Source organism: Anopheles coluzzii, chromosome 2 (genome assembly GCF_943734685.1).
Source record: "Anopheles coluzzii chromosome 2, AcolN3, whole genome shotgun sequence".
Classification (NCBI taxonomy): Eukaryota; Metazoa; Arthropoda; class Insecta; order Diptera; family Culicidae; genus Anopheles; species Anopheles coluzzii.
This window is the reverse complement of record NC_064670.1, coordinates 34,068,129-34,093,557: the sequence shown is the minus strand read 5'-3', so window position 1 is coordinate 34,093,557 and position 25,429 is coordinate 34,068,129. Positions and strand designations below refer to the sequence as shown.

At 41.4% G+C, this 25,429-nt stretch overlaps 5 protein-coding genes across 8 annotated transcripts in view; all 5 read left to right on the top strand.

Annotated features, from left to right (window-relative positions):
* Window positions 1–764: 764 nt before the first annotated feature.
* LOC120951005 (transmembrane protease serine 9-like) lies at window positions 765–3,276 on the top strand. Its single transcript, XM_040369459.2, has 5 exons — window positions 765–934; window positions 993–1,236; window positions 1,311–1,899; window positions 2,187–2,518; window positions 2,595–3,276. Exons 1-5 carry the CDS (start codon window positions 844–846, stop codon window positions 3,172–3,174), a joined length of 1,836 nt encoding a protein of 611 aa, XP_040225393.2. The 5' UTR covers window positions 765–843; the 3' UTR covers window positions 3,175–3,276.
* A 242-nt stretch (window positions 3,277–3,518) lies between these two features.
* On the top strand, window positions 3,519–5,026 carry LOC120953114 (CLIP domain-containing serine protease 14D-like). The gene is made up of 4 exons (XM_040372801.2): window positions 3,519–3,669; window positions 3,742–3,926; window positions 3,984–4,234; window positions 4,293–5,026. The coding sequence occupies exons 1-4, from the start codon at window positions 3,597–3,599 to the stop codon at window positions 4,885–4,887; spliced, it is 1,104 nt and encodes a 367-aa protein (XP_040228735.2). The 5' UTR covers window positions 3,519–3,596; the 3' UTR covers window positions 4,888–5,026.
* An 87-nt stretch (window positions 5,027–5,113) lies between these two features.
* On the top strand, window positions 5,114–6,930 carry LOC120951004 (CLIP domain-containing serine protease 14D-like). The gene is made up of 4 exons (XM_040369458.2): window positions 5,114–5,580; window positions 5,663–5,826; window positions 5,905–6,155; window positions 6,233–6,930. The coding sequence occupies exons 1-4, from the start codon at window positions 5,520–5,522 to the stop codon at window positions 6,822–6,824; spliced, it is 1,068 nt and encodes a 355-aa protein (XP_040225392.2). The 5' UTR covers window positions 5,114–5,519; the 3' UTR covers window positions 6,825–6,930.
* A 161-nt stretch (window positions 6,931–7,091) lies between these two features.
* LOC120951003 (CLIP domain-containing serine protease 14D-like) lies at window positions 7,092–10,149 on the top strand. Its single transcript, XM_040369457.2, has 4 exons — window positions 7,092–8,784; window positions 8,861–8,997; window positions 9,076–9,314; window positions 9,394–10,149. Exons 1-4 carry the CDS (start codon window positions 8,694–8,696, stop codon window positions 9,983–9,985), a joined length of 1,059 nt encoding a protein of 352 aa, XP_040225391.2. The 5' UTR covers window positions 7,092–8,693; the 3' UTR covers window positions 9,986–10,149.
* Window positions 10,150–11,773: 1,624 nt separating this feature from the next.
* LOC120948727 (neuropeptides capa receptor) overlaps window positions 11,774–25,429 on the top strand; it is a 58,524-nt gene continuing 44,868 nt past the window's right edge. Inside the window, exon 1 of one of the 4 annotated variants that reach the window (XM_040365401.2) lies at window positions 11,774–11,898. The gene's annotated coding sequence lies outside the window, so the exon portion shown is untranslated. Of the gene's footprint in view, window positions 11,972–25,429 lie in introns of all 4 variants that reach the window. The other 3 variants (XM_040365400.2, XM_040365399.2, XM_049605156.1) reach the window with 3 other exon arrangements.

Sequence of the window (25,429 nt, the reverse complement as noted above, 5' to 3'; positions counted from 1 at the left end):
TGTGGTACATAGCTTGTATCCTTAAGATTTGCTATCATTTTGATAAGACCACGCTGTGATTTGGATACCATTTTTAGTGAAAAGAGACGAAAGGCTTGACAGATCGAAATACGAAGTCCAACAGCGTAGACAAACATATTTTCCCAGAAAAATGTGATTTGACCAACAGAATAAGAATAAAAAGATTATGATATTTAGAGGTTTGGCTGCTATACGCTTCATAGTGGCCTGATTTTAAGCTTCTCAAGCTTTATCCGGCGTGAGTTTCTGAGGTATTTAAGCAAATTTCCTTGTTGAATATTTGTAAGATATGAATCATAAATTGACGAAATGGGTAAATGGTGCCTACAAAGGATCTTTTAAGGACAGATAAGGCTACTCCATTCATTTTCGATACTTTATTTTATCACGGGATGTTGCAACATGTTTATTACATTAAATGAATTATTTATTCACATTAGTCAATGAAGGTTATTTAAAATCTCTCGATGCTTAACCGCCACAAAACGTTAATAATCAGATCTGCAGCATATGCGTGAGAAAAGAACAAAAAAAGGACAACCACACATTACTACGAGCCAGTATGATGTTTCCTATCGGAAACTACTGACAGAAAACTGGAACATTGTCAAGAGGTCAAGCGAATCAGAAACTAATTATCTACAAAGTTATTGTTTCATGCAGTGATTTGCGAGTAATCTCACTCCTCACGCTTTATGTTGATCAAGCGTATTGTGAAAAGTATATAAATGAGTTTAAACGTTTGCCTTCCAACAGTCTTCGCCGAGCGGTTGAATCCTCTGGTAGTGTTCAGTCCATAAGGGGAGCGTGTCAGTTTTTCACATGATGCTGTTTGGAGGTGTTCAAGTGTCCCGTGTATCGGGTGTTCCGTTGTTCTTTGTGTTATTGTGGATTGGACATGTTTTTGGGTTAGGTATGGTGTTAGTAAATTAAAGATTTCAGATAATTTAAAGTTTGCTTTTAAACGCCAGAACCAGTAAGTAGTACCCAGAACACATCTTCCCTACCCGAATCACCGCATTGTGGCATTCAGCTGGGTGATCGGGTGCTCAGTGGGCAGTCAACGCAAATCGACGAGTTCCCATGGACGGCACTGATCGAGTTCCAGAAACCGGACGGCAGCTTTGGCTTCCACTGCGGAGGATCGCTGATCAATGAGCGGTACATCGTGACAGCAGCCCACTGTATTAAATCCATTCCACGCGATTGGAAGGTGTAAGTATGAAAATTGCTAGAAAGCATTCACTTCGTGTACCTAAAATATATTACTTGCGCAACCCATCGAGCAGCCAACGGGTGCGTCTTGGTGAGTGGGATTTGGCAACTGCAAACGATTGTCAGAATGAGTTCTGTTCGGATGCACCGATCGATCTGGACATTGAGCAGATTGTTGTCCATACCGGTTACGATACGAAGGATAAGAGCATTGCGAACGATATCGCGCTAATACGCTTCACCCGGCCGGTAAACTACTCACAAACCGTGCGGCCTATCTGTTTGCCCCTGAGCAGCTCACTTCGCAACCGTAGCCATGATGGGCTGATCAGCTACGAGGTTGGCTGGAGGAAAAACAATTCGGCAACGGCCAGCGAGAAGAAACTGAAGGTCGAGGTTGAAATCAAAAGCCTGCAGGAGTGTGCGCCGATTTATGAGCGGAATGGTATCTTGCTGAAACAGACGCAGATGTGTGCCGGTAGCGTTCGTAGCAAGGATACGTGCAGCGGTAACTCGGGCGGCCCGCTGATGCGACAGATGACCGGATCGTGGTATTTGATCGGTGTAAATAGCTTCGGACCGCGCAAGTGCGGAACGTTCGGTGTGCCCGATGTGTACACGAATGTGGCGGAGTATGTGGACTGGATAAAGGACAACATCTATTAAGAGGGATCATCACAGGAGAAACGCGAATTGCAATCTTTTGGAACAGGAGTTATCAATCAAAGTTGAGCACTCCACCATTACATTACAAAATAAAAAAAAAAAAAACAAATAAACAATGAACTATCAACATTCGTTATATAATGCAAAACTAGATTGATCGTGTAACCTTTCTTGTGCTTGTTCAGTGTTCTGAGAAATCCTTCGCCTATATATAATCGAATCAAGTACTTTTAATCTACAGTTTGCAGTCATCTGCTGAACGCAACCATAAATACACGTAGTAGGGAAAACCCTCTCCGAACAGAATGCAATCTGCGAAAGGAAACGTATTTACGCTTTGGGTTGCATCTTGGTTGGGTCTAATGTGCTTATCAGCGTACTGTACTCCAGCACAGAAATCTCTGCTCCCGCAGCCTCCGATGTGTGGCAATGATGCACCAGAACGTCTCATTACTAGCCTAGTTGCTCAACTCGATGAGGCCCCCTGGATGGCTTTGATCGAGTATTGGAAGCCGAACGGAAGCTTAAGCTATCTGTGTGGAGGATCATTGATCAACGAGCGTTACGTCATTACAGCTGCTCACTGCGTTACTTCACTGCCGCAAGGTTGGACAGTGTAAGTACACACAAACGGAATGGCAGGCAACGTAAACGGTAGAGGTAAATTAATCCTTTTCTCTATCACACTGCAGCTACCGGATACGGCTTGGTGAGTGGGATCTGAGCACTTCCGAGGACTGTGACCACAGCCGGTGCAACGATGCACCGATCGATGTGGCAGTTGATAAAATCACTGTTCATGAGGACTACAAATCACCGAGCAGAAATCATCGTAATGATATAGCGTTGATTCGCCTAGACCGACAGATGCATTACACCGAGACAGTGGCACCCATCTGTTTACCTCAGAATGGCTCGCTTCAAACACAACGGTACCGAACCATGCACAGCGTCGGTTGGATTGAGGAGAATTTCGGGCCAATTGGCGGGAAGAAGCTACAGGTAGAACAGGACTTGGTGGATTTTCAGAATTGCTCTTCGAACTATCTGCAGGCTAGTATTGCCTTAGCGGACACTCAGCTTTGTGTAGCCCAGCAGAAGGGCAATCGCATTGATATCGCTGGTGGTCCATTGATGCAACGGATTGCAGGGCATTGGTATCTTTTTGGAGTGGCAAGTTTTGGGGGGCGGAACTATGGTACGGTTAAACTACCCAACGTTTACACCAACGTGATGGAATATGTCGATTGGATTGAGAGCAACATGGAATAGAAATTGGCATTGCTATGGAGGCTTTTCGAAGTTTCGGAAAGTTATTAAACTTTGATTGAGTATGTAATCTTAAAAATAAATGAAATCTACATGCTAAAAACACATATGCGTTCCCTGTGATTGTGATTGAGAATTGTATACTATTCTTCTTAATTTTTGTTTTTGCTTTGTCTGCTGCATCACATTATTGATGTCGTGACGTTACATGGAATTTCCGACACATACAAGCATTCCATGCTATGGGCCATGTGTTACGCTGCATGTGATTGTATGTGTATAAGGAGAGGTGTTGCGATGTTTATAGACCCTATAAAAACAATCAGCTTTGTAGATCACTGTCAGTCTGTTTGACAAGTTTGAATCAATCAGCGTTGCTTTAAGTTGCGTCTGTTGCAAAGATCAGCATCGGAAACGGTGATGTGATGGGTTTAAAACTACGCTCAATATTTGTGATAGTCCAAGCGGTGGCTACGATACAAGCTGTTCAAACTGAAAGTAAGTTAATTTAAACATATTGAGCGTCATTCTGGTCAAATGATTATATACAGCTATATCATTACTTATCAGATACATCAGCACAACCGATGCCGGGAGCTTTCTGCATCAATCCTGCCGGCGAACCAGGAAAGTGTATTTCCATTCGAGAATGTGAGCCGCTGCTCCATATACTCCTCCACAAAGCGCAAGTGTCAGCGAAAGAGCGAACGTTCTTGATCAAAAGCAGATGTAGCATGCACGAACGGCAGCCTTGGGTAAGTACGCACAGTAAGAGACATGGTCAGCATTCTTATAGGTGCTCAATGCTTCAGGTATGCTGTGCAGGTCCACCACCGGACGAACAGAACCCTTTACCATCACCTCCGCACTGTGGTGTACGCACAGAAACGCGACTCATTGGAGGCCAACTTACGCAGCTCGATGACTACCCTTGGACGGCGCTGATTGAGTACGAGAAACCGGATGGCAGTACTGGATTTCACTGCGGTGGAACGCTTATCAATCAAGGGCACATACTGACCGCTGCCCATTGCGTTAGCACGCTTCCCGCTGGCTGGAAGGTGTAAGTAAACTGTTTTGATGGGTTTTCCCAGTACCGTTCACTGACTCCCATTTTTTAGACACGGTGTGCGACTTGGAGAGTGGGATCTATCAGAAGCACTGGATTGTGAACACAACTATTGTAACAATGCTCCAGTCGATTTGCAAATCTCGAAGATTATCATCCATGAGGGATATGATGCACTGAACGGCAGCTCCAGCCATGACATCGCACTCATTCGCTTCGAGCAACAAGTGAATTTCTCGGACACAATTAAGCCTATCTGTTTGCCGCTGGCGGAGTCAATTCGAAGCAAAAACATGACGGATGGAATCAGTACGGTGGTTGGATGGGGAAAATCCCAGTCTTCCGCTGGTGTGCCAAAGAGACTGAAGTTGAATCTTAACGTGAGGGACTATCGCGTGTGCTCTGCGCTGTTCGTACGGCCAGAAGAAGTGCAGCCATCTCAGCTGTGTGCGTTAAGGGAGGAATCTAACAACGAGCTCTGCAGTGCTGACTCCGGAGCTGGTTTAGAGCGGTTTTTCTATGGCTTCCAGTATCTTATTGGGATTGCTGGAAGTGGAGAACACAAGTGTGGAAGGGGAAATATTCCCGGTTTATTCGTTAGCGTGGCGGACTACGTCGAATGGATACAGGAAAAGGTTAGAGAATGAATAGCGTGACCTTGAAGTGAATAAATGTATAATAATTTGGTGAATCCGCATAGTAAGATAAGTAAGATGCATCGTACTAAAAATATTTTGAAGATATTCTTCATCGTGGAAGAAACAGAATAAAACAGAATCTAATTTACGAGTGAGGCTGCGTTTAAGTAAGCAAACCTGTTACCAACCCATGAAGCCCATCCTGACTATGGTACAAACCGTGGATTATATTTTGCTTGTATTGGAAGTATGATTTTAATTTGCAAAATTCCAATTTACATTAGTCTCTTGCAAGAGTCTTCTTTTCGATGATTGCAAAATTATAATTATTATTTTTTAAATGTATATAAATTCTAAATCCCAATTATGACCTTCTTTCCATTCACCTGATACCATGGTGCAAAAAACCAGATTTTAAGACACAACTCGTCTTTATTTGTTTTTATTGACATTAAAAATGCTCTTTCTATGGCTCTCATTTCAATATGTGTTCTGGGGCTTAGTTGGTGTTGGTGTGCTTTCAAGCATGTTGGTACAAATAAGTTTTCGGCGTGTTTCGCTCACCTTTCGAACAGTTCGCGTGAGTCAACGGACAGCAGCGGTTGTGTCGTGCGTTTCAAACACATTGCTAATCTAAGGTGATGGGTAAAGCTAAAGTGTTTCCGCTTGTGTTTGCGCTGTTCGGAGTTGCGGTTGCACTTGGTAAAGAGAAAACGGAAGAAATGAGTACACTGGTGAATACTGCATCTTGGGAGCCCTTATTCTTGAACCCCTTATTTCTCAGAACAAGGACAGCGCTGTGTAAACCCGGCAAGGCAGTCGGGTAAGTGTGTCCTGGTTCGTGAATGTGCATCACTGCTCACGATATACAGTAAACGTTTTACAACGCCGGAGGAAACGCAGTTCCTCGCAAGCAGTCGGTGTGGTGAGATTGGCCGAAAAACGTTGGTGAGCTTGAAGTGTAATTAAAATCTTTTCACATAATTCCTATACGGTACGTAAAATTCGAATTTTCATTCACACCAGGTGTGCTGCGCAAGCGAACAACAAACCAGAACAAGCAGCTTTCCCACCTCACCCGAGTGTGGCATTCAGGTGACGGATCGCATCATCGGTGGCCAGACCGCTGAGCTGGAAGAGTTTCCATGGACGGCACTGATCGAGTACCGGAAACCGGGCAACCAGTACGATTTTCACTGCGGTGGTGCACTGATCAATGCACGCTACATACTAACGGCAGCTCACTGTGTTCAGTCACTTCCGCGCGGCTGGCAGCTGTAAGACACTATTGCTCCACTAGTCTCTTTACTGTGCTAATAAAATGTTCTTTCTTGATTCTTTCGTCCCTCTTAAGAAATGGAGTACGGCTCGGTGAATGGGACCTCAGCACGGCAAACGATTGTTCGGGTGGGATCTGCTCGGCCGGCCCCATCGATCTAGAGATTGAAAGTTTCGTTGCTCACGCCGGGTACGATGCGGCTGACACAGCCCATATCAACGATATAGCCCTGATACGCCTTAAGCAGGATGTGGCATCATCGGAAATGATTAGACCTATCTGTCTGCCGCTGGCCGAGCCACAGCGCAGTCGCAATCGGGTGGGAACGGTCAGCTTCGCAGCTGGCTGGGGTAAAACGGAATCGGCCTCTGCCAGTGAGCGTAAGCTAAAGGTGGAGTTAACTGTGCAGGATCCAAGCCGGTGCAGGCAGATTTATCGAGGCATTAATATCGCACTGAAAGCCAGCCAGATGTGTGCCGGCGGTTTGCAGGGTAAGGACACGTGCACCGGTGACTCGGGTGGCCCACTAATGGCGAAGAGTGCGGGCGCCTGGTATCTGATCGGTGTGGTTAGCTTCGGGTTGAGCAAATGCGGCACGGCCGGTTACCCGGGCGTTTACACCAACGTGGTCGAGTATTTGGACTGGATTGAGAGCAATGTGCAGTAGAAATCAATCCAGACCGGTTGGGAAAGGAGATGTTTGTAAACTTACTCTGCGTTTAATGGATGTGGGAAAAGCGCTAATAAAAGTGTGTGTGGTTTTTAATCATTGAGATGTGGCATGGAATGTAAGCAAACTTGTTTTGTATTTGTTTGTTTTTCGTTGTCTTGAAAAAACTGATAAAAATGTTCAACCCGCCCGTTTGTCGAAACGATTACTGTGCATCGTGATGATTAGCAGTGAGATAGCAGAACCGGGATTTTATTGAGCGTGCGCCGGGTTCCCTGAAAACAGTGACAATGATTCAGAATGAGAAGGAAAACTGTATTGGATATTTTGTGGAATTTTTAACATGTATAATGTCCATCACACGATCGGAATGTATTCGTACCGACGCTTTCCTGGCCAGTCTGCAGAAAAAGTTCTGGATAAATTGCGTTTCTAATTGTACGATTTTTTGCACTCAGGGGCTCAAACTCAATGCAGATGGCAACCGAAAGCCGAAAGTGAAGTGAAGTAAAGTCAAATAGATTACTAAAGAGGGCAATGATAAGCCGTATGTATGGCAGTAGGATACGATACTTTAACGCGTGGCTGCCAAATATCAAACCACCAAATTTGATCTCCGAATCAAATTTGAAATTCACCGTGGGGGAAATTCACCAAATTTGATCTCCCAACTTTCCAGAACTGCAACCCTTTGTCTATTTGGTTTTTGGCGAAGTTGAAAGAAGTGTTAATAGATCGTCCAGCAACATCAAGGCAGAATTAGTGTTAAAAATTAAATCATTGATTTTGTGGCCCTTCCCAGGCACTCGGTTGTAAGGGCTTGCTCCAAGTTCCGGAGTCAGCTAGGGGCTGTAATCGATGCCGAGGGCAGATACTTCGATTAATTTCCATAAATAGCATAGTAAACTACTCTTTTTACAAAAAAAAAAAAAACATCTGAAACATAAATTTCAACCAAACACTTTATTTTATCTGTACATTTAACTGTGAAATTTTTTGCAAACCCCTGTAGATGGAATCCTACGCGGAAATGCCGGTCTAGACAGGCTTTCGAGGCTTAATTCATTACCGCGCTGCCGGTTAGTCAGTCCTTGCTATGGGACGACGGTCCATTCTAAACTTTAATCCATGATGGGCATGTTATTGATTCGTTCGAGTTGACGAGTGTACCACGGGACCGCCCCGGTCCAGCACTGTACTACTGTAGATGGTACTACTACTGTAGATCTAGCATCTACTACTGTGGATGGAATTGCAGGAATAGATAGCAGTATGTATTTGTAACACAATCTAATCGGTTGCTGTGCCTGCAAAACCTCCAGCACAAGGTGCTACAATGTGTTTGTGATAGGTGATAGCAAATTTGTTCCATACACGGTAAATATTGTACTTTTGATGATTAAATTAGTTTCCTTGTAGCGTTGAAGTTCTTGTGCAAAACAAACATTATTCCCTTTTTGGACTTGTTAGCTTATCGCTTATTCGAGGCTTATTTTTACTTGTAGCAGGTTAGTGAAGTGAAGATTCTTTCGGAAATACATCCATTGTAAAACTGAATGGATCTGGTCTAGAATCCGTACCGAGGAGGAAAAACTGGAGGGATTTTATTTCATTTATGGCTGATGTGGTAAATATGTATTTTTTATTACATGTTGTACACGCATTCCAGCAATACAATTGATAACATAGCGCTGCAGCATTGCAATAATTTCTCAGCATCAATAAACAATTCTAACGAACATGTGTATTTGTGCATGTTGTGGTATTTGTAATAGCAATGAGAGTTCAATGATATGTATGACAGAGACTTGCAAAAACTATATTTACTCAGATTACGTTCTACATCCGTCTGAGTGAATATTCAATATGGGGCAAAGCGATAGAAATCGCTCAATATTATGGGTATTTTTTACAATAATTCCAACGATGTTGATGGCAGATGCTAACCAATCCACAGGTAAGTGTGTACGTAATCTTTTTGTAAATATCAAATTGTTGACTAGTGCCTTGAAACTTTCCAACCGCAACTCCAGCCTTCTGTGTAAATCCTGCCGGTGACCTTGGAAAGTGCATTTACTTCCTCGATTGCAAACCACTGCCCCGTGCATTGAGTACAGATTTAAATTTCCTTAAAAATAGCCAATGCAATCAAAAAGAAGGACCGGGTTTTGTAAGTATATGAGTTTCTTGGATATATAAATGGAGCACTTCATGGTGTGATAACAATTACTCGAAATAAATTCTCCAGATATGTTGTCCAGATAAACGGCACGTGTTACCCGAACCTCCGCACTGTGGTGTGCGGGCTGCAACGCAACTTACAGGCGCTCAACTAACCCAGCCTGATGATTATCCTTGGACGGCGCTGATTGAGTTCGAGAAACCGGACGGCACTACCGGATTTCACTGTGGTGGAACGCTTATCAATCAAGGGCACATTTTGACGGCTGCCCATTGCGTTAGCTCGCTTCGCGCTGGCTGGAAAGTGTAAGTATTCCTTGTAAGTGTTGCTACTGTATCATTACAAGATCGAGAACCATCTGAAGTACTGCGATTATCTCTTCAGTTACCGTGTATTACTTGGAGAGTGGGATCTATCCTCCGTACTGGATTGTGCATATAATGTCTGTAACAATCCTCCGATCGAAGCGAAAGTCTCGAAGATCATCGTTCATGACGGATATGATGCGCAGAACGGAAGCTTCAACCATGATATTGCGCTTATTCGCTTCGAAGAGTTAGCGAACTTTCCTGATACAATTGTACCAATCTGTTTGCCGATAGCGGATTCAATTCAATGGGAAAACATTACGGATGGATTCAGCACGGTGGTTGGATGGGGAAAATCCCAGTCTTCCGCTGGTGTGACAAAGAAACTAAAACTCAATCTAAAGGTGAGGGACTTTCGAGAGTGCTCTTCGCTGTTGGAATGGCCGGAGAAAATGCAGCCTTCTCAACTGTGTGCGTTAGCGGAGCGATCGAACAGGAAAATCTGCAGTGCTGATGCTGGAGGTGGCTTAGCATGGTTTTATCGTCGCTTTCATTATCTTATAGGCGTTGCTGGAAGTGATGAGCAAAAGTGCGGATCGGGCGATGTACCTGGTGTGTTTGTTAACGTGTCGTACTATATGAATTGGATAAGAGATAACATTAAATAAATTATCACATCTATACTATAAACAAAAACATGAGGTTACCGGATAAGGTGTACCTCACCAATTTGATTCCTTGCAAGTTATCAATAGCAATAGAATAACAAGAAAATGGAAGAATTGTTTTTTTGTTAATGTATGAATTATATCAACATGTCTTTCTTCCTTTTTTACTAAGCAAAGGCTAAATTAAGCTTTTTGGTTGTCTTCAATTTTCAACTTCACAATTTTGTTCGGTGTTCTTGTCTCATAACCGTACCTCTTCTTCTCTCTAAATCTCTTTAACTGCTTCTCTTTTACTTCTTTGTATCACATATTCCTTTCATGAGTCAGGGAAGTACCGCAGAATGCCAGACATACATCTATTTTCACCTTTCTCTTAGTAAACTTGAACAATGTTGAAAAAGAAAAAAAAATACTTTGGCGCCTAAAGTTATGCTCTGAACACGTATTGATTTCATAACGGTTGAGCTTTGCCATAGTACATGAGCTCAATTTGATTGGAGGATGTGTGTTGGTTAAAACTGGCCTGGCTTTTCTTTGCATGGTTTTGGACTCTTCTTTAACACTGAGATAAATGTTTGGAGACGCATAGTAAAAAATCAATAAATAACATCATTTTCAAAATAATGTTAACAACACATTTTTCCAAAAGCTATCTATTATGCATCAGAAATATTTATGCTTTTGATTCATGATAACATGTGTATTGATATCTTCAAATGAAGGTTTTTGACAACAACATTCCAAATCGTAAATATACGCAAGCTGAAATGATTATTGACCGAAGGAGTTTCACTCAAGCTCAACAACCCAGAAATATTCTTCAAAGCAACCTCGAACCAGATAACACATAAACCACAAAGCAAGATTCAGTATACCATTCTTCACCAGTTCGCTGGTACTACTGTTTAAACGTTTAACGAATAGCGATATACATTGACCGATTCGATGGTCGGAATTGTTAACGGCATTTATTCTTTTGCTCAGCTTCACGCTCTCGTTCGTAGTACACGCTGTAGCACCACCGACAAGACCAGCAAGCAGGCAAGCAATCGACCATAAACCAACACCGAGCCATCATCAACGAAGGCATCGTAAATTGTTGCCCAAATGCCGGTCCAAACCGTTTCCAAACAGCATCGAAGCATCGAAAAAGCAAACAAAGCTACATGAACCAGCGGAAAGCGAAAGTGGCAAGCTCGGGCACCAGCGATGACGTCCCGGTGCAACAGGGCGAATAAATCACGGGTGTTAATAGGGGAACGATTTTACGCGCCAGGCACTAAATTACATTCCTCATCGAAGCGATCGTTGGGCAGATCGGGGTGACGGGTGGGAAAATAAATGGTTTGTTGGTATTTAAACACCCCAATCGCAGCTCGAAAAAGATTTCTAGGAATCACTCGTGTACAGCACAATAAAGAAATCAAACAGTCCATTCAGCATACATACAGCTTTTGAGTTTTCGTGTAATTTATCTTATTCTCTATAAAACGTATCCACTTTAACCACGTCCTCGTTCTGTGAACATAAGAAATTGTTAGAAAATTTTTCCGATTATCTAAACCCAATAACTTTTTGTTTTATTGTTCTCTTTGATTGACTTTGCTGGAACTAGTTAAAACATAATTGACATTTATCGCTATGTTCAACTGCAGCCCTACGCTGGTGCTCTGGGTGAGTGACGACCACGCGCCTCCATCGGCAATCACTCGGCAGCACTCGTCCGACGACGAGACCGCCCGTACCAGTAGCTCAGCGTGAGTCCCAGCAGCTGCAGCTTCTACGACCGATAAACCACCAGGGCGGTGCGGAAACGCAGTTATCATTCGCACCGTCTCGCGAACGGTTCACTCGGTTCTGGTTCTGGCGCGTGGTGGTCGCTTTCGACTGTCCGTACGATCAGGAGCAAGTCGGTGCGTTACAAAGCGTTACACACAGGAGGAAACATTCTAATGGTTCTTAGTGCCAAAACGGAGTAGGTGGGGTGTAAGTTTAGCTACGCATTGTGCATTACTGTGATGTGAAGTGCTGTACGGAATCGTATCCTCTCAGGCGATGGATGGTGCATTAATTAAATTATCCGTGAACGGGTACGGGTGGATCGTATCCATTCACGGGTGCACGATCTTGTTTGGATGAGATCTACCCAAAGTTGGCCGTGCAATGCGCGTGGGAAGTCACACTTGTTGAATTCATCAGGCCAATTGAAGCAGCGTGTCGGTTGGATCAGCGCAAAGTGTTCGTCGTGAGACGATTCGTTCACTTGGTTGTCTGCTTGGTGTGCTGTTGTTGTGTTTCGTTTTTATTTTTGCGATCGCTACGACACGTTATTGATGGAGTGCATGTGCTTGAAAGTGTGGTTAGGATGTGACATAATATTGATGTGATAGTTCGGCTGAACCGTGCTTGCAAAAAAATTAGGAAGAAAATTGCAAATGTAGGAATGTGTATGGATACAGGATGAACAAATTTTCCTCACACGGAGAACATGGTTGTAGAAAGCTACACTTGTGCGCACGGATGTATGTGATGTGTGGCGTGAAATACGCAATGAAAATTTCTTTCGTAAACTCAATTTAGCTTTGCCGTGTTTCCATATCACTCCGATCCAGAAAGGTGTCAAATGTATTCCGGGCTCTTCACCCCCCTTGCTACGGCCGATTTCCCCCAGCGCAACCTTAAAAAGCAAATATTGAAAGTTTTCGGTGGAAGTCAGCACCAGATACGATTCTATCTCGCCACTTTAAAGCATCGCAATTTGTGCTCATGTGGAAAGTTCATAAAAAAGGGAGGAAAAATAAACCAGTGTACCGGCTGCGGGTTGACTGTGAGTGTAAATCAGATAAGCGTGTAACCGAATTGTGCCGATTAATTGAATTCCATCGAGGGGTTGATTGATGCATTTTTCATTTTATCGATTATGTATATGAATACGGGTTCTATAGGTAGCAAAACATGTCAGCTCAGAAATCAGCAATAAAATTGGTCTCCCACACTTATCCTTTTTGTGTCACTTTGATTAAGTAGAATGTAATAAACATACCGTAACAAAAAAGAAACAAAAGCAAACACAGTGCTTCAGACTATATGGGCGATGGTCCTTTGTCTTCTACCTTATCAGACCCTAGTGTACGGAAAAGGGATTGTCTGAATATTTATTGAAATAAGTAATAATGGAACCAGACAATGGTCGACGGAACCGTACCCTCTATCGGTTGAGTTATGAGCCTTCGCATTTCTCGCTTTTCTTTAACAAAGTGTTTATTGATTGTGGTGTTTTTTATTACATTTTTCATGCCCTTAAATTGTTATTCAAACAGGCAAAAGTCAATACGAAATGCTGCCACACGGTAAGGATGCGGAGGAAGCAAAACAGTATGGAACAAAAGCATTATTTTGTCACTAAAGGTGTACACCACGGATAAAGGGCTGTATATACAGGTGAAGCTACCTTAAAGAAATCGTTAGTGTCAATTCAATGCCGAGGTCATTCAACCGCAGCATTGAGCATTTTCCATTGTTCGTGGTGATGGTGGGAGTGTGTAGTTTGATGGATAATGATAGTGATGTGTTTGTGTACCGTGTTGTGCCGGATAAATAATGATAAACTGTTTGAGGCCTAAACCTGGATCGGTAGGGGAATAAGCAACTGAATTAAATTAAATCACATAAAGTAAATAATTAATACTTTTAATATGAACTCTTAATTATATTGGACATGTTTTCCATCTAACTAGCATTTTTATTCAAGAGCAGGAACGGCTTTTCCGTACTGCTTAATCTAACTTGCATTGATTAGAATTTAAAAAAAATGAAAATGATCCCCTCATACCAAATTTTATTAAAAATGCTGAGAATTTAAATTAAATGAAAATAATAAACGATACCTCGATAAACGAATCAAAACATAGCCATTACTACCAAGTCACTCGACTGAATCCAAACATTAAAACCCTTTCTTAAAAAATTTCAACCTTAAACTTAACCTCTCTTGCAACAGCCAATTTGATGAGCATTTAACAAACCGTGGGGCTACGTTTCAGTCGTTTCCACTTTTTCACCCAATTTCGCTAATGGCTTGCCGTGTTGTGCACACCGTGCAGTGGTACACTGGTCGAATTTTCACACACCACGTGCTCAATCGATTCTCCCGCACCCGGTCTAGCGCGGAGTGTACTGTGCTATAATATTATATTTATTTTTTCACAAAGTAAACAAAGTCACGCCCTTCCACACTGCATGCGGAATAGAGAGAAAGCCAAAAAAACATAGCATAAGAAGATGATCTGCGAGGAAAGAACAAAAACCAAAAAAGAGAAACACCGTCTGACACGGCCTGAAGTGTTGTGAGTTTAGTAAACACGCTCTCATAGTTTGTTTGTGTGTAATATTGAGAGCAAAATAAAACAATCCACCAACAGACCAACAAACCTATTGGGTTGATGGAAGAAAAAAGCTATTTTAAAAATAGAATAAAAAAATTACCGTGTCTACCTAAGGTGGTTTTGGGTTTCAGTAGAAAAAAAACACAAAAGCTGCACCACAGTTTGTATTGAAAACAAGGTCTCTTTTTCTTCTCATTGCCAGCCGTTTGCAGAATGTACACGTTCGGCCGGACAGATGGTCCACGATCAAAAATCTCAAATGAATGTCAAAAACTTTTCCACTTGCTTTTCGTTGCGCATTGTTTTTTTTTTTATCAAAAAATCAGAAGAAGCAAGACCACATTGAAAGCTTTCAAATCACATTGCAACACTTGGGCGCCGTTTGGGAGACGATACAAGCTCGTGAAACTTAAGTTACTCCTCATATTTTCGCGGTAACTTTATTTATTGTTACTGCTAACGGACTGGTGCTTGGCTGTACAGCACCATTTTCCTGGAGCCAAAGCGGCTTGTTTGGGTGTGAGTTATTTAGTTTGTTTTTATTTGTCTCCCGGTGCTTGACAAAACTTTCTCTCCGCACTGTCTGACGCAAAGTTATCTAGTCTCGAGTGCGGTATTTCCCAGTTTCTCGCACAATTTTCCATTTCCTAGGATGTTTCCGGTACCGTACGGTCCCTCGGGTGCCAAAGTTTGTTTCTTATTTTACACCATTGCCCTGGTAAAATTTGATTGATTCTAAAGTGTTACTTTAGTCGAAACACCATTGCAGGGTTAAATGCAATTATGACGAAGACGGTGATAATAATGATGGGTTCTTGCGCTATAAGAACTTTTGTAGAAAATAGCACGACCTTGACCCCGGTCGAAATTATGCACGATGAAATGAAGTGGAAAAATAACACAACACACAGGCAAGGGATCGCATTACAATAGGCTGTGAGATGAGATGTTGTGCCCCAAATTCGGGCATGTTGTTAGTCTTATCCGGGCCGTGTTGTGTATCGTTCCGTGTTTGCATGGAATGGTGCCGAAAAGTTTTGTTCGGCACTACCGGAGCTCCTGTCCTCGTTTTGCGCTTGTCAGCATTCTATCTTATCTGCATGCGGATGTTACGGTACACACAGCTCCTCCGGAATTATGGTAAAGAGTTCGTTTTTTTTAAATAAAGGCGTGTACCGCGCTCAGATCCCCAGGGTAAGGCTGGGGATTGTCTTAACCACACAGAACCTTAACCCAATGCCTGGAAACCGGAACCCGGTTCGGCTTGTAAAGCAAAGTTTTGCATGATGTTCCTGCCAACCAGCATCGCCCGGAATCAACACGGGAGAGAATCTTTAAAAAAAAAACAGCTGAAAGTTGAATGAATTTATTCAGAGCCTGTCTGAAGAGGCAGAAGCACTGCTGAGACCGAACAGGCTGACAGACATAAAACACAGCGCCCGTAGATAAAGGAATTGTAATTATCTGCATACTGATCCAGTACGAGGGCACTAGCATGCATACGTATGTGTGTGTGCGTATGAGTTTGATTGTTTATTTATTTACTTTGTTTGTATATTTGTTTGTTTGTTTATTAGCACGGTATTTGGTTTCCATGGTTGAAAAGTTGACCCTCCACTGCTGATACTTGTCGTGCTACTTGATCACATAGAGACACACGTGTCTTCACTGAGATTTGTCCTGGTTAATGAGAATTCTAGTCCAGGGTTGTTCTATCTATGGCATTCGTTTGCATACATGATTTACATCTTGGAATGAAGATACATACAATTTTCCAACAATAGTGCAGTTGAACATTGTATAATTTTGTCGTCAAATTGAAATTATTTGAATTCAGGAAATGTCTTATGCAACCCAACCATTTCATATCTTATTTTTATTTTAATGTCCAAACTTCTGGTTTAAAAATTTATTATATTAATGCATAAATCATTTTCAAGTACAGTTATTTCAATGATTCTGAGGATTTAAGCCAATTTAAGCTAAAATATCTTTAGCTTTTAGTTCGTATTACAAAGTAGAAAGAACTAAGTTTTTCATTTTAAGTTTCAATTTTTCTTAAAAATATAGTCCTTAATAAAATTTGATATTTAGTGTTACGGCCAACTAGGCAGTTCTTACGAGTAATAAAAAAGGGATTTTTTAATCATGGTTAAGATTAGTTTCACCATTCCTGTGATAGCTGAAAATGGGGCGATATGTCTACATCCCGTACCGTATCGAATCTCATCTGAAGTACCTCCTTCTGTTGAGTGAGATTGCTTGTGCGACGTCTATGTGGGTGGAAATGTAGGAGTACTTATCGTTTTACTTCATAGCCTTATTGCTCTTCACACACTCCTCCAGATTACCTTTAGCCTAGTGCGATATCGTTGTTTTTCATTGTTGACTCCAGGTGTGTCTTCTTTGATCGAAGTGGTCGTGATTAATTAAAGCTGATCGGGAGAAGGCTTCACTCTCGATTAAATCCGCAACACAATGCCTGTGCCAAATTTTGCCCCTGGCGCGTTGTTTGGTTTTTGGGCCCGCCAACATAAAACGCCGCTTGTTTGAGTTTTCTGCACGCTTAATTTAACAGCGATTGTGATTGCCTTGTTAGCCTATTGTCTGAATTTCTTCTTTTTTATTCTTTTTTTTTAATAAAGTACGCGCAAACAACGCAAAACTAGCAGCACAAAGTCAAAGTTCCGGTAGGAAACAATGCCTCCGGCGGGCAAGAATAAGTTCGGCTCCTAACCAGGGTAAGATTTGTTGCCAAGAAGCCTTCATTGAGCCCTGGCGTGCCCTGCGGTCAAATGCGAGCAAGAGGGAGAGAAAGAGAGAGAGTTCTGTAACAAACTTAGCAAAACTGCCATTCTCCACCTTCCACCCCTGCCAGTCCGGACACATTGTGGGGACTCAAATGATGATTGAACTCTGCGTGCCAAGCGTACACTAAGTTTGGCAAAGTGACATCGATTATAGGTTGGGAAAATTAATTATGCTTATCGTGAGTTCGTGTTTCGTTTAAATAATGCTTTCCTCCTTCAGTTCACCGGTACGGCGGAGGAGTGGCTGGTCGGGATCGGATCGCAAAGGAGGCCAAATTAATTTCCAAACCTTGATTTATGCCATGTTGCTGGTGTACGAGTTTTCTGGGTGGTTTATTAGCCCATCGTGATACTCTGGCAGTGACGTACACAGCATCACAGCGCCTGCAAAGACAGCGTCAGGCGCTCGCTCAGATTGAAGGTTGTGCTGACGAACTTTCGCTTCCCTTTCGGCTGTGAAAGCTTGTCATATTCGACACCGAGAGCGCTGTTTTTCCGTCAGACATCCCATCCATTACGATTCGTAATGATGAACTCGGCTCGGAAGCCGCTTACAGCGCGTCGTTCTGGGTGTTTAACGATACAGCCAACAGGAAAAAAAAGGGAAGCTGCTATTTTCATGCCCATCCGACATTGCTTTGGCGAAGTAATAGGCGATACGACTGAACCACAACGTGAAGAGCTGTGGCTGAATCTCTTGTGTTGCTTGCTGATGCTGTCTTTTCCCTTTTCGCAGTGCGGTAAGCACTGTTGCTAAGTCTTGTTTCTTTTTGTATTGTTTTGGTTCTTGGTAAGACATACAACGTAAACACTTTCTTACCCTTGCTTTCTTGCGCACTGGATGTTGTGCGAGAAAAATCCAGTCCACATTAGCTTCGGAATGGACAAATGCATACTGATGAGTGTGGGGAATTGATAGGTTCTTTTTTATCATTTCAAACAAACGGCGCATGTGTTTCACTTGTCACAAAGATACGTGGGCAAGCAGGCGAACCACACAGCACAAAACGAAATCATATTGATTTGAATTGAGGATGATGCTTTGATGCTAAAGTGAAGCACTTCCTAGCACTTTTTACTGAGTTTGCTTAGCCATACTTTTGGCGTCTAATATTTATGTGCACCCGTTACGAGAGTAACGTTGCTGATGCTGTTAAGGGTGTCCTAGTTTTTATGGCTACCGGGTTGACTCTTTATCCTAGTGGTAAGCGATAAAACAGGAAACAAAAAGCTGGCCCAATAAAAAAGCAAACGTTAGACAGTTCATTTTCCGGCTATCATTTCACGGCCATCATCAGAGTGTCACTTTTATGGTAATCGTTTTTCTCATTTTTTTTTCTTTGGAAGGACAGTGTTTAAGGTTAACTAATAGCCAGATAGAAAGTGAGGCTCAATACCAACCCAAAGAAGACGAGATCCCCGGTTTGGAATATTCATTTGCAAATAAATTTAACCGATCTTTGGAAACGAATCACGAAAGCATTTCGGCACACTGGATCAAACCGCCCACCGAAACGGGGCGAAGGAGCACTGTGGGCTGGGGTAAATATTTATACAGAGATACAATTACGTGGATGGAGATTTAAGGACAACAAAGCCTGAAAGCGCACCATTTCTAAGAAATAAAATGAACATCATTACGGATGGGTCGGGTGGGTTGGGTTTGAAGTAAATCTGAATTTTAAGTGCGTTAGGCAAAGCATTACTACTGATGCAGAAAGGGTGACGTAAGTGTTCAAGGAAAGGATGGTATTTATTTACACCACTACAATCGAACATAAAGCGGCCTGACGCAAGGGATAACATTTTAATGCAATGTCATGAAAGGGTTTTGCTGGAAATGTTTAGGGTAAACTATCAAACAATTCAATACTAAATTTTGTTAATGGGGCAAATGTGAATAAATGATTGTTTTATAATTTACAATTATTTGCTTCAACACTTTTTACTGATTTTTTATAATATGCTATTATTAACTAATGAAATTCAAAATGCTGTGTTTATAACAAAAAAAATCAATACAAATAATTTAATTTTAAGCACTCCATTTTAATATATTTGGAATCTATTATACTGTTTTTGTTTGCATTGCTCTGGAAGACGTTCTTTTTGGCTGTTCAGTCTGTACATATGGAGAGTACACCATCAATGAATAAGAGACGAGTTAAAAAGCAGATAAGAATTAAAATGGCTTCTTCCCGGAAAAGCTTCGCTGTGGGTTCCTACTGAAATCATTCGACTAGATTACAATGAACAAGAGTAATCAAGTTCATGGTAAAGCAACGTCAATACAAGATACGCCTTTCATGTTTCGGGAATCATTGGGGATGGTACATAAAAAGATAAATTTAATTAATTTTAATAAACCGACCGTTGAAAGACATTAGTATTATACGTCTACGGAAATCTTTTACAAAAAAGAATGTTTCGAGTGTTGAGATATCGTAGTAAATCAATTAAAAGAGGTCAATCAATCCCAATATCCCGAGGGTTTTCTGTAAATAAATAAACAACAAACAAATTTGCTAAAACCAACATATATGAGGGTGTTAGGTGAAATGCTATTTTCTTGAAGCATTTACAATCAAATATTATCAATACCGTTACCGTCGGACCGTTCCTCATGAATAAAAAGAGAATAAACTGCCATAATAAAAATGTTTACAATTTATTACTACTTATTAAAAGGCCATATGTATGATTTATTTTCGTCATAACAAAACAATAATGATTATTTACAGCTCAATTCAAACTAAATTATACAATTCATATTCGTCCAATGCGCCTCGGCTTATGTATGTAACTGGCAATACATTAATTTCATAAACAATCGTCCTATGACGGTGTGGCAATCATTTGAAAAGCAAAATGGTGTAGCGAGGAACATTCTGAAACATTAATTGCATATATTTGATTTACTTTCACACTCACATCAGTCGACTACACTGGTTGACAGCCTTTTAATGCACATTTTGCTTTGTTTCAGTCGATACTTTCTTTAAAGGAATGCTTTCCTTTACTGGCAAAACATTTTTTTTACTGACACAACAAACCTGGCTACAAAGGCATGTAAAGGTGGAATAACTCATGAATAATGATATGAATTTATAATTCTATCCTCAGTCACCTTTCTATCTTTGCATTCGGTTCTTCAGACATGGCGAATTGTCTTAGGTAAAAACAACTCACTGGAATGTTTTCCTGGGTTGTTTTCTTGCTGAGGAAGACGTATTGTCCAACCCTGCTTAGCATATCTTGTAGTAACACTTCTGTTTATGTTTGTTACAGAGCTAGCTACAAAAACACTTTCATTTAAAAACATAACGATTATTTTGGGCGAATTGTAGAGAAAATACATTCAGCACACTGTTAAATGAGACTGAGTAAGGGTCAACAAAGCAGCTTATTGCACTGAACTGCAGCTACTACTGAGCTGGCCGAAAGGAGCGTGTCGGAAACAAGTTCTTCAGCACTGGGCACCAGTTGAACTTGACAGTGGTGTTCGCCCGACTGTATGCACCCGTATAGTCCGCCGAAAGACAACGAACATATTCTGGTTGTGATCACGAACTGGTTACTGGTTTCCAGTGACGTCGGTAGACAGCTGGCGCGTGGAATGTGGTCACCTACTGCTGGTCTTTTGGATAGCCAATAGTGGACCAGTACCGCGTTAATCGACCGCGCAAAGGGTGGAGTACTTCGATCGCATTCGGACCGGTTCCATGGGTCTATGCACTCATAGCGCTGAATTGGTGCCCATATCTGCACCATCGGTGGTGGGAGGCAATTTGTTCCATTTAATCTGGCAGAGGACGGAAGTGTAACGCATGTAAAATTTATTCTATTGCGCACAAGGCCTTCTAGATAAAGCGATAGATGAAGGCTAGTGGTTGTAATGCAAATGGCACAAAATATGCCGTAAATAAAAGCTTTTAATTTTTTGAATAATAACAAATTGAATGAATTTCAATAATCGACGTGTTCCTACACATGATACATATTTCGGAATATTCCTGCTCACGCTTACTTCAGTTATTATTTTCAACGATACTTTTTGCCTTCTGCATAACGTTAGTCAACCATTTTAAATTTCCGTTCAAGCTGTGCCGTTACAATGTGAATGGACTGATCGCTACGTCGTATTTTGCCTTTTTCTAGACAACATTATCGGTTAGTTTGTTTTTATTTTAACAGCCGAAGTAAACTATCCTATCCCCGTTCCTCAACATCAATATTTTCGTAGCAATCATGCGCCTTCTCGTAGCTTCAGCGATCACAAAGCGCTATGTCAACACTTCGGGCAGCCCGTCGGAGAAGCTTTCTGATTAACCTCATCATGTCGTTTGCAGACACGAACGGTAATAACAAATTTTCAATGAAGCTACCGCGTCAGTGGAGCAGGTGGAAGTGGCCAACAAACAGTTTATTTATATTTTGCCTCGTGCTTTGATCGAGCGATAATTAAACATATCGCACGCCAGAACGATGTTCCATATTTGGGACTGGCTCCGCACTGGAGGATTCCGTGAGCGGTTACCTTAGGATGGTGGAGGTGGAGGATTGACTTAATTCAATTGGTAATTAATATTCACGTTGTGAAGTTGTGGGCAGAACGTTCGGATGGCAGTATTTTAGAATAAGTTTTTTTTGCTTTTGCTAAGAATGTTACTTATTCATTACTAGTGATACTACTCCGCGTTGAAACAGTGAACTCATGGACATTGAGCTGAGGAAAATTGTCATGATAACCAACTTACCACTAACAGTAATTAGGGAACACCTTCAAGTAGTATCTAGATCATGTTTTCAAACCTAAAAGGCAATCGAATTAAATGGCAGACAAAATAGTGTCACGCAGCCGTTCATAATTGATCATCATAATTGATGATAGTTTTTTCAATTTTACTCAGCTGTTCAATACACAGCAAAATGTAAACAACTAGTGTTAATTGTTTGTATTTATAACAGGCGTATTCATGAATTTGCCGTACGCCAACACAAAAATGATGTCAAGTGTGCATTTTTTTCAATTGATCTTTGTAGGCCCTATAAAACATATTGCAATTTTATGATTTATATCACGCGCTTTCTGCTTATTGAATTGCAAGATAGAATACCAGTGTGCGAATACATTACCTGTTGCACCCAGACGGTAGAAAAACATTGTTTCCGTTTGATGCACGGATGCAACAAATTGCATCCATTACTACACCGGTGCGATATTGTGCAGCAGCTGTGCTGGTATATCGTACCGAACAAAAAAGGGGAAAAATATGATAACATGCACCAGATGCATTTGCATGCAGACGATGTAACGAAATACGGTTGATGATTGAACTGTCCTTCAGCATCGTTGCCATACTGAATGTACCCATAGCAAACAGATAGGAAGGATGGTTGAGGTACATATTTAAAAAAAACTTTCCAAACAGGACACGATTGCAGTTTTCTTTGCACCTGCCGGTGCAATGAACGGTACAGAAGAATGGGAATCTGTACAAAAGCCCAGTGCTTCTACTGACACACAAACACATACAAAACACAGACACAGAAAATTCAAACCAACTCCCATGGTAGTGGCTGCGCGGTTGCAGTGAATAAGAAACGCGTGGCAGAATTTGAATTGCATTCCAAACGGAGCGAACGATCAATGCCGAGAGCGGCAAACAAGATGAAATCCTTCACTATGCTCTTCTATTGCCATGCTCTTTAACGTGATCGGCAAAGTGTTTGCAACGTCGGGAAAAAAACATTTTGTACGGTAAATGTGATCCTTTGCTTTTGCATTCTGAACGAACGTGCTTCGCGCTGGCAGTGTGTTCCCATTTTGCCTAAACGAATGGATTGGAGTGAAATTGTACCTTTTCAAAGAAGTCTGGGGAAAGAGGACATTGCTCATGATTTCATAGACCGTAAGATGTATTTAGTAATCGATACATGTGATGCAAAATGATGCCTTCATCGGAATACAATTTCTGACTGTTACTGTGTTGCTATCCTTCGTTCAATGATGGTTAAGTGCGTTGGATCGAGCAGAGCTCGGACGATTTTTTTGCTTGTTTTGATTGTTTTGATTTCATAATCACTTTTTGTTTTTTACATTCAACTGGAACTCTGAATAAAGCAATAGAAAAGGAAATGCGATGCTCGAGTTGTTGTAGTCATCATCATCATCATGTATGCTCGAGTTGTTGTAGTCATCATCATCATCATCATGTATAGATATTGATTTCCATCTGATCCAATCTGTTTGCGTACACGGGACGGGATTGACTTTCCTGCCATCCAAAAGTGTGTCACAGATATCTAAAAAAGATAGACGAACCATTATCATCATCATGACCGTGATGTTAAATGAAAAAAAAAAACACAAAAATATAATATAAGAAGTAAAACTCAAATAAAGTTCTCTAACAATTCTTAGCAACAATTGCTGGCTGTTTATATGTAAATCACTAAGTTTAGCTTTTATTGAAATATTTAGCAGTCACTTAATACACTTTAATAATTAAATGCAAAACACCTCCGCCTAGCACATCGTGGATCAATCGTGCTTCCTCGGTGAGATAATTGCTGTCCCGTAAAATCCTGCCTCAGTTTACAACCGGCCTTCGCAAAACTCTTTTCCATTAGGGCAATGGGCGCCAAATTCATCAGGCAGATTTATTTATGATCTACTTTGGGTTGAGTTTACAATTTCCGAAACGAGCCCGTAAAAATCCTTCATTTGATTCCGCGAGTTTTCGCTTTCGCAAGCGTAACTTGTTATGGGCAAGCTGTCGCACGCCGTTTTTACATCCAGAAGCGTTTTACTACCGAACTGAGTCTGAGACAAGAGCCTGGAAATGGAGTAAACTGCTCGAGCCCCAAACGTCCAGTCCCGTGGGTGGATAATATCGCACAGACGAGTGGTGGGAGATCTCTTTATTTTATCGCCTTCTTTGCCACTGCTTCTTCTTACCTCCTTCCCCCTTGTTTTTGAGGCTCATTAACTTCCGAATGATGACTGGTTGGTGGGCTGGAAGCAGTAAATGAAACTTCATAGCCTGCCTCCTACCACGAGGAAGCTTTTAGGTGATACAGCGTGATATGATTCCATGCTTCCTCGTGCTGTCGCTTCCTCGCTGCATTCCGTTGGTGTAACTGCGCGTCGGGTCGATTTTTTGGCAACGTTTTGAGCGTCCCAGCGACACGCAGCACGATCGATTGGATTGGTGTGGCGATAAGATGGAATTTTTCGCTATGCTCGTGCCTGTGTGCTGCATCATCTATTGACCAACCGGTGCCAATTGCGGACAGCCGATCGATTAGGGGTTAATGATTTATGCGTCCGGGGGGTTACTTGTACCATCGAACGGCATAATGGATGATTGCTCTCCATGGTATGTTTAATCAATCGATCGTGCTTCATGGTAACGAGAGAACGTTAAGCATCGTTCAAGTCCCAAAAAACGACTCCCAAAAATCATCGTTGGATTACTTTTTGAATGCCTTTTGGATGGATTGAAAAGCTTCATTAGTTGGATTATGCCTTTCCAAAAGGATACAAGTTTGCATTTTTTCAATTAAAATTCTGCGTGAATTTGCCCCAAAAGAAGATATGTTGTTGCTTTATTCTCGAATAAAACTATTCAATTTTATAATTACAATTAAAAAACATCTTATGTCATCATACGTTACAGAAATTTACATTGTTTCTCGTGAAGTATATATGAAGTGTAAGAGGGAACGAGGAATATCTCTGAATTTTTATATATCTTTCGTAACTATTAATATCCTCTCTTGCCATATTCCCTTTTGTACGACACGTTCGCAATGTGCTGAACTCTAATATAGTTTCAACTACATTTAGTGGTTTCAAATTATATAAAAATTCTATTTTACTAAACAAATATGATAACAAAAGATCATACAATAATTTAATATTATAAATTGCAACTGCTGCCACATCTACGAGATATTAATAATATTAGCAACTGATCTTAGTAACATCTTTATAGGATTAGAACTCTTATATAAGTAAGTTTCCACGTTTTACTTTGTTTATTTTGTTACACCAGCTAATGGTGTATGACAGAAACTGTTCCATGTTGGTTTCAAATCGCAAGTTGTTTCCATCCGAGGTAGCTACACAAAAACAATCGCTTTCATTTTTATAATTTCCCTCTGCAACGTTACATCCTTCGCATACCCGGTCCAATCTCGAGGCTGAAGCGCTCTAATTAGAACCCAACGCGGAGATACATTAA

Bases quoted from the DNA above. Each gene is read 5' to 3' on its own strand.
- LOC120951005 (XM_040369459.2), top strand. From the start codon at position 844: ATGATGCTGTTTGGAGGTGTTCAAGTGTCCCGTGTATCGGGTGTTCCG. The intron at 1,900-2,186 runs TAAGAGGGATCA...TACACGTAGTAG, and splicing joins GGATAAAGGACAACATCTAT to GGAAAACCCTCTCCGAACAG. The intron at 2,519-2,594 runs GTAAGTACACAC...ATCACACTGCAG, and splicing joins CTGCCGCAAGGTTGGACAGT to CTACCGGATACGGCTTGGTG.
- LOC120953114 (XM_040372801.2), top strand. From the start codon at position 3,597: ATGGGTTTAAAACTACGCTCAATATTTGTGATAGTCCAAGCGGTGGCT. The intron at 3,670-3,741 runs GTAAGTTAATTT...ATTACTTATCAG, and splicing joins ACAAGCTGTTCAAACTGAAA to ATACATCAGCACAACCGATG. The intron at 3,927-3,983 runs GTAAGTACGCAC...TCAATGCTTCAG, and splicing joins TGCACGAACGGCAGCCTTGG to GTATGCTGTGCAGGTCCACC.
- LOC120951004 (XM_040369458.2), top strand. From the start codon at position 5,520: ATGGGTAAAGCTAAAGTGTTTCCGCTTGTGTTTGCGCTGTTCGGAGTT. The intron at 5,827-5,904 runs GTGAGCTTGAAG...CATTCACACCAG, and splicing joins AGATTGGCCGAAAAACGTTG to GTGTGCTGCGCAAGCGAACA. The intron at 6,156-6,232 runs GTAAGACACTAT...GTCCCTCTTAAG, and splicing joins CTTCCGCGCGGCTGGCAGCT to AAATGGAGTACGGCTCGGTG.
- LOC120951003 (XM_040369457.2), top strand. From the start codon at position 8,694: ATGGGGCAAAGCGATAGAAATCGCTCAATATTATGGGTATTTTTTACA. The intron at 8,998-9,075 runs GTAAGTATATGA...TAAATTCTCCAG, and splicing joins AAAAAGAAGGACCGGGTTTT to ATATGTTGTCCAGATAAACG. The intron at 9,315-9,393 runs GTAAGTATTCCT...TTATCTCTTCAG, and splicing joins CTTCGCGCTGGCTGGAAAGT to TTACCGTGTATTACTTGGAG.